The 18,851-nt window shown below is 41.6% G+C and overlaps 1 protein-coding gene across 6 annotated transcripts in view; it reads left to right on the top strand.

The window, feature by feature from the left end:
• LOC121571171 (serine/threonine-protein phosphatase 2B catalytic subunit alpha isoform) overlaps nucleotides 1-16,450 on the top strand; it is a 147,844-nt gene extending 131,394 nt beyond the window's left edge. The window contains exons 10-16 of one of the 6 annotated variants that reach the window (XM_041882509.2): nucleotides 1,312-1,383; nucleotides 4,765-4,791; nucleotides 6,980-7,064; nucleotides 8,443-8,540; nucleotides 9,235-9,243; nucleotides 11,213-11,242; nucleotides 14,509-16,450. In XM_041882509.2, coding sequence (XP_041738443.1) covers nucleotides 1,312-1,383; nucleotides 4,765-4,791; nucleotides 6,980-7,064; nucleotides 8,443-8,540; nucleotides 9,235-9,243; nucleotides 11,213-11,242; nucleotides 14,509-14,702 — 515 coding nt within the window. In that variant the 3' untranslated portion in view covers nucleotides 14,703-16,450. The remainder of the gene's footprint in view (nucleotides 1-1,311; nucleotides 1,384-4,764; nucleotides 4,792-6,979; nucleotides 7,065-8,442; nucleotides 8,541-9,234; nucleotides 9,244-11,212; nucleotides 11,243-14,508) is intronic. The other 5 variants (XM_041882511.2, XM_041882510.2, XM_041882512.2 and 2 more) reach the window with 5 other exon arrangements.
• Nucleotides 16,451-18,851: the final 2,401 nt, after the last annotated feature.

Raw genomic sequence — 18,851 nt, 5'->3', positions numbered from 1 at the left:
CCAGACCAAACGACAAATTTCCACCGGTCTAATGTCCATTGCTCGTGTTTCTTGGCCCAAGCAGGTCTCTTCTTCTTATTGGTGTCCTTTAGTAGTGGTTTCTTTGCAGCAATTCGACCATGAAGGCCTGATTCACGCAGTCTCCTCTGAACAGTTGATGTTGAGATGTGTCTGTTACTCTGTGAAGCATTTATTTGGGCTGCAATTTCTGAGGCTGGTAACTCTAATGAACTTATCCTCTGCAGCAGAGGTAACTCTGGGTCTTCGATTCCTGTGGCGATCCTTATGAGAGCCAGTTTCATCATAGCGCTTTGTGGTTTTTGCGACTGCACTTTAAGAAACGTTCAAAGTTCTGGAAATGTTCCGTATTGACTGACCTTCATGTCTTAAAGTAATGATGGACTGTCGTTTCTCTTTGCTTATTTGAGCTGTTCTTGCCATAATATGGACTTGGTCTTTTACCAAATAGGGCTATCATAAGTTGCTATCATAAGTTGACTGCACCAATTTGTAAGTCGCTCTGGATAACCTCATGGATGTGGTTGAGAGAATGTCCATAGTGTGCAAAGCTGTCATCAAGGTAAATGGTGGCTACTTTGAAGAATCTCAAATATAAAATATATTTTGATTTGTTTAACACTTTTATTGGTTACTACATGATTCCATATGTGTTATTTCATAGTTTTGCTGTCTTCACTATTATTCTACAATGTAAAAAAAAAAGTAAAAATAAAGAAAAACCCTGGAATTAGTAGGTGTGTCCACATTTTTGACTGGTAGTGTACATCCACTTTAATCTCCAGCACACCCAGTCACCCCTCCTTTGTATGTTGCTGACATCTACTGTACTAAAGTTGCATGACAAGTTACAATTTACATTCTCTGTTTAATTTAATCAATGTGTAAACTATAAATTATCTCATCCAAGACCCCCCTCACACAACCCTCCCCCCATCTCCCTGTTCTCTCCTGAAGTGTAGTTAAATGTGGCAACACCCCCCCACTCACACAACCCCCCTCACCCTGTTCTCCCCTGAAGTGTAGTTCCCCAACCCATTCCCCAAACACTCTAGTTGGATGTCACATTTTAGACATGGCTTTCTAGCAGCTATTCCTAGCTCTCCCTCCCTCCCTTCCTCTCTCCCTTACTTCCTCTCTCTCACGGTTTCTTTCTCTCTCTCTCTCCCTCTCCACCCCCTTCCTTTCTCTCTCTCTCTCTCTCTCTCTCCACCCCCTTCCTTTCTCTCTCTCTCTCTCTCTCTACCCCCTTCCTCTCTCTCTCTCTCTCTCTCTCTCTCTCTCTCTCTCTAGTCACTGAGATGCTGGTTAACGTATTAAGCATCTGCTCCAATGATGAGCTGACGACAGACGAGGAGATCGACGGTAAGTCTGTGTGGTGTGCCATCGACTGTTACTATTTATTTTCGTGTTGCCACGACAGGTTAAATAAGCCCAATTCCCTTTCTCGCAGGTGCTCCCTCCCCTCTCTCAGTTTCACTTCAAAACTGTATTCAAATATAATTTAAGCAAAAGCTAAAAAGCAAGATCTAATGGCATGACATTGCTAACTTCACTCTATATGTATTGGAGTAATTGGAGAATGGGGAATAGAGCCCCAATGTTGAGTTAGTGGTCAAACAGGGAAATGGTTCCAATCGTTTTAAAAGTCACCTTGTCTGAGAGAGATTTACATGGTTATCAAAACGTCACGCCAGGGTAAGCCTACACGAAACACAGCCCTTATTTTAAGTGTTTCTAAAATCCCGTATTGGAAAAATGAATGGTGGAAAAACTAAAAATGACAATTTCCCTCTTTGACCTCTAGGTTATATGGGTATTATGACTCATACTGTGTGACTCTATAGGGCAAGGGAGGAAGGACAAGGTTCATTATGAGGATTGACTTTCTGTCTGTGGTTGACTATACTTCCCCTAGAGGGCAAACTCTACCAATGAAACACTCATCATCAGCTCAACACATCATACATTTGACATTTACCTTATTTGGATCCACAGTAGAAACATGACAGTGCAAGATGCCTACATGGATGCACACACACCACATACTCACACCACACACACTCACACCACACACACACCACCATTAACTTGCTTTATCTGCCCAATGCCTCTATTCCATGTCTGTATCCTATGTAACGCAGTTAGTTATGGTTATTATTATCTACTATGTAAGTTTGTTACAAAGGTCAACACATTCCACAATTCTATTCAGGTTGTATATCTATGGGTGGGTGGACCATGGCACCTTCCTGGTATTCAATGCCTCATGATTTCCATTTAATCATGATTCTCATTTCTTTCCTGTCTTATCTCACGGCTCATTCGGTTGGGTTCCATTTAACATTAGTAGGCTACATTTTCAACAGTGGTTGCCAACCGGTCGACCGGCATTCCTAGTCGATCAACAAACATTTCTGTAGAAAAGCCAACGGTAAAGGCTTGCGCTCTTTATTTTTAATTTTTTTGTGTTGCGCTGTTGGTGGTAGGTGCACTTGATTCAGAAGCCCTGTGCACCGGGTAAGCAAAGTGTTCCCATTTTGAACCATTTAATTTGTCTGTAAAGACAAACTCTGCCTACCCGACAGACTGGGAGATTTGTGGCTAAATCGAGTGCGCCTTCTGCGCTGGCCAATCGGATAGCTCAAATCACTGTGCCTACAGGGCTTCCACGACGCCGGCCACAGCAAAGTTTGATACTAGCCTACTTAATAACTTTTAAAAGCATGAACACAGAGAAACTGTCAAAGAATACAGCAAAGAGCTGCAATTTTTATGAGTGAGTTCATGTTTTTATTCAGCACTGTTACTGTTTTTATTCAACACTATTACAAAACATAAAAACTTGCTTTTCCATACTTCCAATCGTGCTGCAGCTGCAATGAATGAGTAGCCAAGTGTATCGATAACCCTGTGTTTTTATTATTATTATTAGCAGCTCATCATGTCTACTTGAATATAGAGGAATATTGTGTGCATGACTGAGGCAGATGTGCTGCGACTCTAGTTTCGCCATCAGGTGGAAGACGGTGTCTCCTCTCTCTGGTCAGTCTCACTGGAGGAAAGGAAGGAGAGAGCAGGGACTGTGAGAGGCGGACCCTCTGCTGCTCTCTCCCTCCCTCTGCTGAGACTAATGCCGTGTTCAAAACAACTGGGAACACGAAAATGTCAGACTTCCGACTTCAGTGCGTTCAAGACAACTGGGAACTCTGAAAAAAACGACATCCGACTGGGAAATATTGTTTTGAATGGTCATCTTTCTAGAGCTCCGACTTTCCAACCTGAATATCACTGAATTCATGATTTGACCTCAGGTTTTTTTACCGAGTTCCCAGTTGTCTTGAAAGTACCATGACAATCAGATGCAGGTACCATCAGTCCAGTAAAATAAAAAAATAAAACATTTATGCTCCACAGTGCCTCGCAAGTGCTACACCAACTGATCTATTTTGTTATCAAAGCTCGAGTTTGTAAATATAATATGGTCTTAGAATAAAAAAGATTGGCAGGCCGGGCAGAGAGCTAATATGCTGTGATAATGTATATTAGGCCTACTGCCCAAACATCATTCCTACAGAACTGTTTTTATTAGGTTAATGTTACACTGTTTCAGTCATGTTGAAAAATAAATCTGAGCGGTAGATCTCGGCTTGCTTTTTGACTGCGAAAGTGATCTTGGCTCAGAAAAGGTTGGTGACCACTGTTGTACAACATAATGGTCAGACGCATTGTCTAAGTAGAGATGGTTTGGAACACCCATTCCTAGATAAGCCCTAAATACTCCATCCTGTCTCTTATTTACCAAAGTTAAACATGTCACCATAACTCTATAGTGAGGGGGAAGGAATGCTTAGGTAATATCCTGTTCCTGGATGGCAGGATGTGGTGTGTTATAGAAAACTGCTTCTAACCCTTGACCCTAACACTGGTTTGCCTGGCTACCAAAACTCCTTGCTCCGGCCAAACGCTGCACCACGCCCACGGATTATGGACCTGAGTACCTCCCCAACGATTTCAAGAATGCAGACACATTCTGACCGTTCTGATTGGTCCCAGAAACCGATGGGTTGGGCCAGAGCCAGAACGCACGTGGGTAAAGCGGCATTTTGAAAATTCGTCATTGGCTTTGATACTCTGATTGGTTTAGAGATAATCCAATCGCTGATGACTTTGATTTGAACAACACCCCTCATTTTGACGTCACTACAAATGACTTCAATGAAGGCAGTCTCAGACTGAAGTATGTAGTGAACATAGAGCAGTGAACATAGGTCATATCCTGTTCCTGTATGGCAGGAAGTGGTGTGTTATAGAAAAACGATTCTAACCCTTGACCTTAACGTTGGTAGCTGACAGACACTTCTTAGTCACTCAAAGCCTTGGTGACTAACATCTTATCACTTCCTAATGTTCTTTCCTTCACTGACTTTCTTCATTAGTTTAATATTCATTGTGTTGATCTTCATATTCTTTGTATTATTTCTTTTTTTTCTCTTCTCTCTCTCTGATGCTGTGTTATTTCATTATTTCCGTGGTTACCTCATCTAATTTGTCTCTCTTCTTTTCTGTTTTTCAGAGTTTTGTTTTAAGCCATTGCTTTTCTTTATGCTTCATGGGTGTCTGTTTGCCTCTTCTCTCTTTCCTCTCCACCTCCTCTTCCTCCTCCTTCGTTTCCTCTGTCATTCTTCGGCCATTCACTGATCTGTCTTGTCTTTTCTGTTCTCTTCTGGGGGTGTTCTTGAGAAGGACAACTAATATATGCCCCCAAGAAAGGTACATCCCTCAGCTCTACCGCCAATATACCTTTGTGTTGGTGCTTGCTCTTGCACATGCACTTTGGGAACCAATTAACTAACACAAGACGTAAATGTGTTGTAACATTTATGCTCAGTTTGGTAATTGATATTTATCAGTAAAAATATAATATATAATCGATCTATAAAAATATAGACAGTAGACATACACCCAAATTCAATCAATTGCATTTAAAGGTCAACTGCACTGTAGGTTCACTCAGAATGTTGACACTATACAGTTTTGAGTCACACTTTTTGGATAGTCCAAATTTTCCATCTGTTGATGGTCTACAGATGGACATACTATTAACAAACTATCTGTTGATAAGCAACTGCTTGCTAAAGTTACGGTTAGGGTTAGGTTTAGAATAAGGGTTAAGTTTAAGGTTAGGATAAGGGTTAGAGAGCTAGGGTTAGTAGAAAGTTAGTGTAAATGCTATTGATTGTCTGTAGAGCATCTACAGATGGACTATCCAAATAAAGTGTTACCCAGTATTTTAATAGACTGGTATAGTTTTGCGTGGTGAACAGCTTGCATGGTGTGTTGCCTTCAATACTGGTAACTTAAACATAGCTTAAACATTTTGAGTGAATCTGCAGTACGGTTATCTGCACATGAGTGAATTAGCGTTAGCCTATAGCTTCAATTGAAACAGTGCAGCGTAGTCAGTCCTCAATATGCATTGCCTCTTTCCTGTGTAGAATGCCCAAAAGTCCAGCTAGCTGTAGCTCAATGCTACAGAAGATGGGATACTCAGGACTGTCCCTAGTGGTCCAACCTAAGGGAACACACTCCACTAGAGTCTCTCACTGTTCTCTGCATACTCATACTTCTCTCTCCATATACTTCCAAGCACTTGTATTAATTTCCATCTCTCACACTCCACCTCGCTACCATTTTCCAAGCTGGGTCACAAAAGGGTCCTAGTGTCAAACACAAGTCATCCTGTCACAACACACAAGCTCCTAAACCAGGCTATATTCTTCACCAGGCTATATTGTTCACCAGGCTATATTGTTCACCAGGCTATATTCTTCACCAGGCTATATTGTTCACCAGGCTATATTGTTCACCAGGCTATATTATTCACCAGGCTATATTATTCATTACATTTACATTTTACGTCATTTAGCAGACGCTCTTATCCAGAGCGACTTACAGGAGCAATTAGGGTTAAGTGCCTTGCTCAAGGGCACATCGACAGATTTTTCACCTAGTCGGCTCGGGGATTAGAACCAGCGACCTTTCGGTTACCGGCACAACGCTCTTACCCACTAAGCTATTCACCAGGCTATATTGTTCACCAGGCTATATTGTTCACCAGGCTCTATTCTTCTTCTCCAAGCAGAAACAGAAACCTGGGTCGTGTTCATTAGCGCACACTGTTTTGCAACAGAAAATGAAAACAAGCGTTTCTTATTGGACAAGTTCAAATAGTACCTCCCCATTTATCTCTGTTGAAATGTTTTCTTCCAGTCCGTGCCAACTGAACACGACCATGTTAGATGACAGCTTTAGGCTGTGTTTACACCTTGTTAGTTCAGAACCATCATGGGCCTCACAAAGGCATTGCAGATTAGAAACAGTAGTCCTAGCAAAGGGAATCTGATAGAAGGTCATCTGCAGTGCTTTTCAATGTCTGTGATTAGGCCAGGCAGAGTGTTTGAGGGACTACTTTATGGATGAGTGTCTAGAGGTTTCCTCTAGACAGGGTAGAGGTGATGAGGCATCGAACACCAAGCTTCACCTCTTTCTCCGAAAGCCTTTCATACTAAGACTGTAGACATAACCAGGGAATTGCAGTGGTGGAGTGAGATTCAAAGTACTGGTTCGGTTGGTTTTACTTTGAACTTCAATAACTACATAGTGTATTTTGATGTGATATGACACTGTAAGACTCCTGTGCTAAACACATTTGCTAAACGATCAAATAAATGTCAACTAAACATTTAGGATAGGATTCCTTTGTATCAGTAGGATTCACTCAAACACGTACACTACTTAGACACACAAAACACAACTTAGTGTTACGTTTTACCAGCTCATGTCTGGTAATGAGCACACCTCAAAGAAAATGCCTCACCCAGATAAGCAGACATGTTGTGATGGTTTGAAGCAGCCTGACTGTCTGACCTTGAGAACTGCGTGCGTGCATGTCTTATAGGTGCCACAGCCGCTGCACGCAAGGAGGTCATCAGGAACAAGATCCGTGCCATTGGCAAGATGGCCAGGGTATTCTCTGTCCTAAGGTATTTATTAGGAATCATGTATGTCTAGGTGTGCATTTCCTGTGTACCAATGTTTATGTATTTTATAATATGTGCCCAGTTACATGATCCTAGGCAGAAGTAGTTACACTGTACTTTACAGGAGTGCAATTTTACATCAAAAGGCAGTTTTTTTGTTGCAGAAATGTCTGCATAAACGTGTCTTAGTAACAACCCACTGGGCACAGACGTCAATTCAACGTCTATTCCACGTTGGTTCAACATAATTTCATTGAAGTGACGTGGAAACAACGTTGATTCAACCAGTGTGTGCCCAGTGGGAAACTCACAGCTTAGAATAAGGCTGCAATGATAAGCTTTTAACAAAGGCTTATATAAGTTACTCAGTGGGATTCAAAGTGTGTGTCGTGACCCCTAGTGGGGTCGTTGGGGAACTGCAGTGGGGTTGCCAATTTATTTAAAAATAATAATAATAATAATAATAATAATAATAGTACAGATTATTATATGGGACAATATTGAGTAAATTTATTTTTTGGTTTCTTTTCATTTTGATAAGAGATACATTTAATGAATTTAAGATTATTTGTTGATGTAAAATGTACCAATTTTAAGGTTTTGTCATTAGATTTTGGGTGGGGTGGGGTCGAGAAATTCTTATGGAAAAAAAATGGGGTCCTGCTAAAAAAGTTTGAATACCACTGACTTAGGTATTACTTGTTAACGTATAATGTATTTGATTAAATACTTATTTTTGGCATGGGGCATCGGCCAACCTTCTGTCTCTTCAACTGTCTGAAAAGCTCTTTCTGTGTCTCTTTTAACTCTTCCTGTTCAGTGCTCATTTGTCTGTTTAACCTCTCGCTTCCTGGTGCAACTCCCAATAGATGATGTCATTTCATAAAGCTGAAGCAATAGGAGCAGTAACTTTCATAAACATTGAGATAATCAACAGCTCGATGGTTTGTTGAATCATGTGTGCTAGTATAAGGCTAGAAACACAGGACGTTGGTGGCACTTTAATTGGGGAGGAAGGGCTCATGGTAGTGGCTGGGGCGGAATATGTGGAATGGTATCAAATACCATTGTTCCATGTGTTTGACATTCCATTAACTCTGTTCCAGCCATTATTATGAGCCGACCTCCCCTCAGCAGCCTCCACTGGCTAGAACAACAATGTGTGATGTTGGGAGTACGTGAGACTTGAGAAACACTTTTTTGAGAAGTTGAGAAACACTATTTCACATGAAAGCATCAGTTCTGCATGCTATATTTCCATCTGAACGTTGCTTAATGTATTTTTCCCGTGCAGGAATGAGCTTGCTAAAAGGCCTACATGTTCTATGGGCTATATTTCTATCTGAGCGTTGTGTCATTTGTTTGTTTGTTGTCCCTGCAGGGAGGAGAGTGAGAGTGTGTTGACACTGAAGGGGCTGACCCCCACCGGCATGCTGCCCAGTGGAGTGCTGTCCGGGGGCAAGGAGAAGCTCCAGAATGGTAAGCCCCACAACACACACCCTGGACCTCCATGTCCAGCCCACAACACCCCTCACACTCCCCAAGCCCCCATGTTCCGCCCCCCTCACCACACACTTATATATACGATTTTATTAGCAATACATCTACCTCAAATACCTGATACTTATTTAGCCCCTTTTTGGGGGGATTTTCTCTTAAACCTGGTATATTTTATACGACTTTTATGTCGTAGAACACAGTTGCAGCAGTGGTAAATACTATGTAACTACCTGTGGTTCAGCGTTTCCCAAAGTCAGTCCTGGGGACCCCAAGAAGTGCACATCTTGTTATTTACCCTAGCACTAAACAGCTGATTAAATAATCAACTCATAATCAAGCTTTATTTGAATCAGCTGTGTAGTGCTAGGGCAAAAACCAAAAGGTGTCCCCAGGACCGAGTTTGGGAAACCCTGCTGTAGTTCAATTCAGCCGTTATTGCAGCAGAGTTACCCTAGAATAGGCTATTACCTAAGTACTGCGAAGTGTTGCCCCTTTCTCTGGTGGTGGCTTCAGATAATACAGCCATTAAATGTTAGAAGTTGACTTTCTTTGTCCCAGTTGTCTCTTCTAATGCTGTCTTGCTCCCCCCTCTCTCCACCTTTTCTCTCTGTAATCTACTGGTTATATCTCAAAAATTGTCTGTGTGTTCTTCTTCTTTCTCCTCTCTCTCTAGAAACCACAGGTATAATCTGTTGTGTTCTGTCAGCAGTGTTTTTGTGAGAATATTGTAGAATTCACCCTCCCATGTTGAATTCCAAACACTCCCGAAACCAGTCTGACGATCGATCGATCTCCTTTACGTGACAGACTAGCATTAGAAGATGCTTTGCCACAGGGAAGTCGTTTCTTCCAAAGATTATTAGTCGAATTGAATCATCTACCCACTGAATCGGGCTACAACATAGCCAATTTAGAATTTCAATTGACTTTCTATAGAACAAAAACATGGCTCTTGATTTTACAAATTGTAAGTCATTTCTAAGAAGTCAGGGAGGCTAAGGATCGACTACGATTCAGATGAATTGGAATTGACATAAACAACTGTGGATGAAGGGGATCAATGTTGTCCACCTTGTCATCCACAAACAAGGCAGAAATCCAAACAACTTCACTCTCCTCTCTTCGGCTCTCTTGGTTAGTTTGTCTCCTCTGTCAGTTTTTCTGCCAGTTGTTTTAGCATGTAGGCCTGCAGAATCATGTTTTCTATCCTCTACTGATCCCATCTGACACTATTTCTGGGTTCACTTCCTAAGGATCACTTTTCCCGAAGTTAACCACAGAAATTCTACATGTTTGCCCTCTGAACAGTATTCTATATCTCTATCTCAAACACACACACATACGCCGATGCATATACTCACACGCTGCTATTGTTGATTCGGACTGCATAGGAGCAACCATGTAGTTCCCAGTGAGGCAACGATGGGCCAAAGCCATCCAATTGAGAGGCAGTAGCGAGGACGAGCCATTTTGGGAGGCAGAGTGACGTTTGAGAGATTGTCTGTCACAACATCGGTAGAATCACAGCTCACCATAGGCTCCTATTGTTCAGATATTCTCCAATGTGCTTCTACTGCAATGTTGTGCAATCCATCAACCACTTGGTTTCATTTGGACCTCCTTATAACTTACCTGTGTGTGTACGTCTCTCCTGTGCATTATGTACTGTATTATATCTCCATAGCAACACACACCTGTTCAAGTGTAGAGCTGTAGCCGCTAAGTATTTGTTTATTTGCAGTCCAACTCGTACCCATTTATTTGTCTGTGTGTGTACCACCTGACTACAGAGTAAATTCTGTATTTCTGGTGATAAGTGTTTGACAATAACTACTGCTATAAAACAGAAGGATTTGGACAGTAAGTGGTAAGTGTATCAAAGTGTTGCCATGATGTGTTTTTTAAAAGGTGTGTCTGCTCTTTTGACGGTTCATTTCAAAAGACACGGCTGCGCAACAGTTCTAGATAGCTGTTTCCGAGAACATTAAGAGTTCTTCATGTTTTTATTTTATTTGACCTGGTCTCGGTTATTCAGTTGCAGCCGCATTCTTGACTTTGGCAGAGTTGTCTCTGTTTTCACTCACACGTCTTTATGTACTGTACCCCAACTCCTGTTAAACACCCCTGACGTCACCCCCCTCTAAGTGTGTAGTTTGTTGAGTGAGGATACGTCAGACATCCACTGTTCCCCTTTGATAATCACTATTGTAACCCTCTCCAGTTCTACTTGTCACGGTGTCCCCCGTCCAGACGTCCATTGTCTCTATTCATCCAGCACCGCTTCTTGTCCCTTTGTCAAACACGGGTGACGTTTTTACAAAGCTCAAAATACCAGCGCACCACGCATTTGTCTACAATGGGTATTTGACTGGCTCCATTCCGTCTGTCCCCTTTTTGGTTTCCTGCCTCCTACATTCTTTGTCCGTCTTAACACACCCGCTTTGTCCCTCCTCCTCCTCCTCCCCTCTTTTCTCTAACATCCATGTGTTGCCTCTGTCTGAAAACATGGAGAGGTTTTTTAACGTTGTTGTCTTTGCATTGGCTCTCTCTTTTTGCTGCTCATTGACCGGTTCCTGGGAAAAACCAAATGAATTCCTCGCTGGTCACCCTTCTTCTTGTTCGTTTTGCAACCCCCATCTTCTTCTCTTCAGCTACTATTGAGGCTATTGAGGCAGATGAAGGTAAATAGGCCGGCGGCCCTCTCTGTTGCTTCTTATTGCAATAGACAGTGCCCCCCCCCCCCCCCACTTACAGAGTGTGTTGGGTGTTTGGGCTAACAAATTGTGGCATAATAGTTGAACAAAACAAAACACCCCCCCCCCAGAAAAAACATATAAAACGGGGGGAGTACAGAAAAGCTATGTTTGTTTTAAAGGGTCAGGTGGTGAGAGCATTAAGTGAATTACTTTTCTTTTCACCTGCTAGGATATAGCCCCCCCCCTTCCCCTCCCTCCTACTCACAAAGTTTTTAGTTTAGAGCTCGATTCAACCCGCAGCGCAGAAGGTCTGCGTTGTAGTGCAATTGACATATAAAGGCAATGTTATCGTGTTCACGGAGACTGCATTCACGGTAAACGCTGCATTCATGGTAAACGCAGATCTTCCGCGATACGGACTGAATCGAGTCTTGATCCCCTCCACTAAATATTGCCCAATCATAAGTTTCTCTAAAAAACACCAACCAAGGATATTATGTCACACCTGTGTCTTCACACAACACCCCATGCCCTTGTACCCACTCACCCACCGACTCAGTCCTGCTATGAAAGACCCATTAGATTTTCCCCCTTTGAAACAACTTGCAGTTGTGCTTTGTTTTTTCACTAATATACAGTATGTTCGATAGAAACAAATCAGAACAAAATTTGCTTTCCCAACAGAGGCTTTGAAAGCCAAATTGGACTCCAACTCCAAAAGCAAATGGGCAAACAAACCCATGCAACAAAGAACAACCTCAACTACGCAGTAAATAGCGGTTTGCTAGCTAGCTGCTATTTACGTTGGAATTGTTCAGCAACTCCTCTTGAGCACGCCCTAGAGGATTACGTGCATCAGTCCCGAGACTCATTTTTCCTTGGTGGTTCCTCTGTGGCTCTGCTGTGTCGTGTTCTCTTTGTTGAGCTGCTAATAACCTGTGTCTGACCTGTGCTATGCAGCAACACAACTATAAGTCCCATCAGCCCCCTCTCTCTACACCCATAATTCCATAATATCGGAAATTCCTCCAAAATGGCGCCCCCCGATCCAGAAATAGGTTCTCCTGAAAATGTAGCTACCCACAACCACTATACCCCCCTTGTCCCTTATTAGTAATTTGCTGCAGGTTCTGAGCAGGCTTAACAAGTGATTAGCATCAACTACCTCTGTAGTAGTGTATATCAGAGGAGGCTGGTGGGAGGAGCTATAGGAGGACGGGCTCATTGTAACGGTTGGAGTGGAATCAATGGAACGGAGTCAAACGCTTTGTTACCGTGTGTTTGGTACCATTCCATTGATTCCATTCCAGCCATTACAATGAGCCTGTCCTCCTATAGCTCCGTCCACCAGCCTCCTCTGGTGTCTGTGTATGTGAGCGTGGTCTTTCTGTGGTATACTGTATGTTTCAGTTTCGTGGGCCCCGCTCTCTATTTTCCAATTTTGTTGGTCCTTTTGTTTTGTTTGTATTGTACGGTGGTGGGGAGGTCTGGTCCTGAGGATCTTCAGGTGTTTTAATTGTGCCTTTATTCAATATGCACTCAGTTATCTATAGGTTTATTTTTAAATAGAAGATCCACTGCAACATTGTGTTGTTTTACTGTTTTTACTTTCACATTACACTACATTCACTTCCACGTTGAATAATTTGCACATTATTCAATTTGCACATTCATTTGACATACTTTTCTGTTTGAGTCAATTATGTGATTTATCAGTAGTGTTTTTACTTTTGAAAATCTGTCCTTGATTGAAAGGCAATGGCACAATGACAACCTGTTGTCCTGCAGCACCAGACACTCAGCTATAGTTCAGTAGAATTATGTCATCCTTTTGTCAATCATTTCGGTAATATGGTAATTGGTGTTGGTATTGTGTTGTCATTTATTCTGATGAATTGTTCATATTGATTGTATTATAGTTCTTTGCAATCTTCAAAAGGCAGAATGAACTATATAGGATGGTTTTACCTATGATATTCCAAGATGAGAATAAAAATATGATATGTTATCCATAATCTACAAGGGCGGCAGGTAGCCTAGCGGTTAGAGCGTTGGGTCAGTAACCGAAAGGTCGCTGGTTCGAATACCCGAGCCAACAAGGTGAAAAATCTGTCGATGTGCCCTTGAGCAAGGCACTTAACCCTAATTTGTTCCAGGGGTGCCATACTACTATGGCTGGCCCTGTAAAACAACACATTTAACTGCACCTATACATTGTATGTGACAGTAAAACATTATTTATTAATTTCAGTGTTCAAATGTCTCTGCAGAAAGAAGTTAAGTTATAGACTTATATTAGATATACACTGAGTGTACAAAACATTAAGAACACCCACTCTTTCCATGACAGACTGATCAGGTGAAGGCTATGATCCCTTATTGATGTCACTTGTTAAATCCACTTCAATCAGTGTAGATGAAGGGGAGACAAGTTAAAGAAGGATTTTTAAGCCTTGAGACAATTGAGACATGGATTGTGTATGTGTGCCATTCAAAGGGTGAATGGGCAAGATAAAAGATTGAAGTGCCTTTGAACAGGGTATGGTAGTAGGTGCCAGGCGCACCGGTTTGTATAAAGAACTGCAACGCTGCTGGGTTTTTCACGCTCAACAGTTTCTTGTGTGTATCAAGAATGGTCCACCACTCAAAGGACATCCAGCCAACTTGACACAACTGTGGGAAGCATTGGAGTCAAAATGGGCCAGCATCCCTGTGGAACGCTTTCGACACCTTGTCCCGACGAATTGAGGCTGTTCTGAGGGCAAAAGGGGGGGTGCAGCTCAGTATTAGGAAGGTGTTCCTAATGTTTGGTATACTCAGTGTACACACACGCATTCATACTCTAGTTATTTCTATGAAAACACTAAGCAGATGAAATAGTATAGAAATGTTTTTTTTCCTCAAATAACTATTTATATTGTTAGAATGATGATGCTGTGGTTTCTGTCGGTTGGCCTACTAGACCTCTGCTAACAACCATCAAGTGACATTTCCATTCAGTGCAATGGTTTATATAGCCAACCACTTCAGAAACAGAGATTTTCATTCGTTATTCTGTCATCACATTACTTGATTCACAATGAATTATTGACGCTGAACAAAACCAAAAACAACTCAAAACACATTGATGTGTCTGTTTCTGCATGTAAACCAGAAATAAGTAACCTCATATTTTACATGTATTCTCTACCTCTAAATCACCCCTCCATTAATGTTCCCCTCGTCCCCCACTCCCTCTCTCCATCCTCCAGCCATCAAGGGCTTCTCGCCCCAGCACAAAATCACCAGCTTCGAGGAGGCCAAGGGCCTGGACCGCATCAACGAGCGGATGCCCCCGAGGCGGGACGGCCTCCCCTCCGACGCCAGCCTCAACTCCCTTAACAAGGCTCTGTCCTCGGAGACCAATGGCACGGACGCCAAGGACAGCAGCAGCAACATCCAGTGAAGGGGCACGCTCCACCGCGGCGGGTGGTGGTGGCAGCCTGTGGCGACCAGGGTGGGGCGTTATACCACCCTCCTCCTCGTCGCAGTCTGCCACGGGCGGCATAGCGGGGGCAGCAGGGTGGAGGCGAAAATGGAGGGACATGATCAGGAATGCGCTTACAGGAAGTGGTGCTCACAGGAAGTGGCGCGTACAGTACAACAACTACAGGAGAGAGTCTTTGGGTATGCCTTTAAAAAAATTACTTGTAGAAACTACAGAAAGTTTTCGCATTGTTCACTCTTTCGGGCCCTTGGCCTCCTCGAACCTGGTGATGACGTGCTTGATTCTGTACTTCAGTACGAGAGAGACAGACGGAGAGAGAGAAAGAGATCTTAAAGGAGATGTTTTATGAAAGCCCCTCACTCATTTTACTGCAGGGCTCTCAAACCCTGTTCCTGGAGAGCTACCCTCCTCTAGGTTTTCGCTCCAACCCCAGGGTTGGAGTGAAAACCAACAGGACGGTAGCTCTCCAGGAGCAGGGTTGGAGAGGCCTGTTCTACTGGATATGAAAATGTTGTGTAACTTCTTACTAACTATTGTACGTTTACAAAATACAGCACTAAAAAGGACAGAACATTAAAAAAATGTTTTTAACATAAGGGTGTACAAACTAAGTAAGGAATATTTATTGATAACTTTTTTTGCTACTCTTATAAAATAGTTCTCAGATAAATTAGGCAGTCTTAAAAAGAATGTTGCAACCTTGTTGAAATGCCAAAAATGGAATGTTTTATGGTTTTGTACAGATTATGCTTACCCCAGGTTCATTTGGTGTGCGCTTTTGACCCGGATTTCTGTATAATGGCTAATTATTACCTTGGTGATGAATATCTATTTTGGGGGGAGTTTCATAACTGGAATTTACATGTATCTATTATTTGCAAATTTAAAAAAATGTTTTGGGGCTATAGATTTTATTGTGGCTTGCTGGAATTCTGTGAGTGTTCATTTTTCTCTTTTTAAAGTATTGCGAACAAAGTAAACGTAAATAACTTTTATTGTGTAAAAAAAGACAACCTGAAAGTGTCTGCCTATGCATGTTTTATAAACTCAAACAAAGGAAGTGGATAAATGAATTGAATACCTTGGCTGCCGAGGCCTGTTTTTGAAATGTAGTGCGCTTTGTGAACATATACTGGCATTCATTCAATTAACACCATGAAACTGCTGTATATGCCTCAACTTCTTTTATAATTGAAGCATTTAATTATCTGACATGCGCTCACAGTCAAATTTAGTATGTTTGACCATTCTTGTGAGGTTTGTGGTTACATGTGGAACTCAAAATGCATGATAGCTGTTAAAATCATATAACGGTTTAGACATTTTTGTTCTGTTGTAAATGTGCCACAGAAAGTGTAATTTGATTATTGTTATTATTTGGAACTCTGCTTTGTATATCAGTTACAGGTTTGTTACTGCTCAATAAAACAAAAAAACTCCATGCCTAAGTAATTCACTACATGACATGAAGCCTTGCTTTTGTAATTTAACTTCGAAACAGTTGGCAGATGAAGCATGAACTAGCAACTATGAAAAATTATTTTATATTACTGTTCAATAAAAATTTTGCATGAATTTCAACTTAAATGAAACTGTTTTTTTTTGTGTGTGATATAGCCAGACTTTCCTCTTCTCAGATTTCAAGTCTGCAAACTGAAAATCAATGTAAACATACAAAAATAAAAATGTATTACATTCTAAATATATACTCTTTTGGACATTTTTGCATGATGACTGTGAGTGATTACACAGCAGTCGCCAAAACATTCATAATGAGCACTTCATAAAAAATTATTTATATCATATTTATTTCATAAATTGGATTTCACTGCTGTCTCCCAACAAGTATGTATCTCTCTTCTCGCTGGAACTTAAGAGACTAGGCTTAAGGCTGTGCAAAATTAGACAATATAAGTAAAGTATATTGACCTGGTGGGAATTGGCCTATAAGGATAGGGCTAAATGTAGATGTTTCTTACAGAAGAAATATGAAAAGCAGATGCATAACAGAGGTAGCAATTGAAAGGAAACATTTAGGAGTTTATGGGGAAATTATTAGACCAAAAGGTGAGGACACAACAGTTCACCTGACACAAGCTTGAATCCAAGCATTACACTGCTGATTGTATGTGCATTTTACATTTACTGTACTTTTCGCCACACTTGTTGATAACGAAATCTGAAAATACTCTGGAAACATTTAGTAACAAAATAAGAATATTCCTGGAAAATGTGGGGTAGGTGCAACATAAGACAAAAAAATGACAAGGGTTTGAGTGAGAGGTCTAACTGGTGTCTCCATGTGGCCACACCTCTCCAAAGTGTGAACAGTGCCTAAGTAATTTCAGTGCACTTTATGACTCAAGAAGAGTCTTCAACTATAAGGTGATTATTTGCGCTCTCCTAGCTGTGCCATTGAGGAACTAGAGCAAGCACACCCCCCCATCACACAATTACTGTTGTTTACGCAATCCAAAAAGTTCCATTATAAATCACAATCTGGGTCAGGTGCAGTAGCGGTGCGTGGGTAAAATCACCGGGGAAGCCAATCCAGAACAAAAAGCCATATTACAACCAATGTGTTGTGATAATTGCGTTGTTTGCTCTATAACCTGTTAGTTCATATGCCTTGACACTGTGATATATAGGCCTAAAGACAATAAGAAAGCACAGTGGCAGAATAAATTCAACCACATATTTGTTTCATTACAAAACCAGAGAGCAACATCTGTCCGGTGAAGTCCACAAAACATATTGCATGTAATAAACAGTTACATGACCTACAGCATGGTCAAGCAAGGTAATATTTCAGACATTTTTGGACTACTAAACAACTATTGATTTAGAACTACAGAGAGTTACCGCAAATCGCAAAGAAAACAGGAACTGCCTCCACTATTCCAGCACCATTTCAACTTCAACATTTCAACATAATCTAATCACCTATGCTTAGTCTAATACAGTGACAACTATACTGAACAAAAATGTAAACGCAACATGTAAAGTATTGGTCCCATGTTTCATGAGCTGAAATAAAAGATCCAAGAAATGTTCCATGAGCACAAAAAGCGTATTTCTCTCAAATGTTGTGCACAAATTTGTTTACATCCCTGTTAGTGAGCATTTCTCCTTTGCCATGATAATTCATCCACCTGACAGGTGTGACATATCAAGAAGCTGATTAAACAGCATGATCATTACAGAGGTGCACCTTGTGCTGGGGACAATAAAAGGCCACTCTAAATAAAAATTCTGTCAATAATGGCTTTTGACTTGTGATCTGATTGGTCTAAAGCCAAATCCAAACTGGCTTCCTTTGACACTTTTTTTTGGTGTGCCAGGACCATTCACAGGTGAGCTCACTCAGTTTAGCTCAACGCTGATTGGCTATTACTTTATTAATTTTTTTATCAAGGAAGGCCAAATGCTCGCTGGCTTCCCTTGCATTCAATGCTACGGGCGGCAACAATGTCATACTCTTTCTGACCAGACAGCATCAGATAGATGGGCTATACATACAGAGACAGAGGGGTGCGGTTTCGCTCGCTCGGATGCTTTCTCTTGCGAATTGAAGGAAATGTATGAAACACAGAGAGATGAAAGATTATTTTGTATGTACTTTTTCCTTGGTAAATTTTTTGGGGAAGGCTGGCTTCCCTTGGCACCCATGAATACATGCCACTGGTCAGGTGGGCATAATTTGAGACCTTGTTCTATTGCCAACATGACTAGCTAAGTTATAAAATACAACCTTACAGTGTTAGGCTTTCACAATGCAATTACATTTACATTTTAGTCATTTAGCAGACGCTCTTATCCAGAGCAACTTACAGTTAGTGAATACATTTTTTTTTTTTTATACTGGCCCCCCATGGGAATCGAACCCACAACCCTGGCGTTGCAAACGCCATGCTCTATCAACTGAGCTACATCCCTGCCGGCCATTCCCTCCCCTACCCTGGACGATGCTGGGCCAATTGTGCGCCGCCCATGAGTCTCCCGGTCGCGGCCGGCTACGACAGAGCCTGGATTCGAACCAGGATCTCTAGTAGCTCAGTTTGCACTGCGATGCAGTGCCTTAGACCACTGCGCCACTCAGGAGCAATT

This window comes from Coregonus clupeaformis, chromosome 8, assembly GCF_020615455.1.
Source record: "Coregonus clupeaformis isolate EN_2021a chromosome 8, ASM2061545v1, whole genome shotgun sequence".
In the NCBI taxonomy this organism is placed as follows: domain Eukaryota; kingdom Metazoa; phylum Chordata; class Actinopteri; order Salmoniformes; family Salmonidae; genus Coregonus; species Coregonus clupeaformis.
Note: the sequence above shows the minus strand (reverse complement) of the source record. Positions and strands in the feature narration are given on the sequence as shown.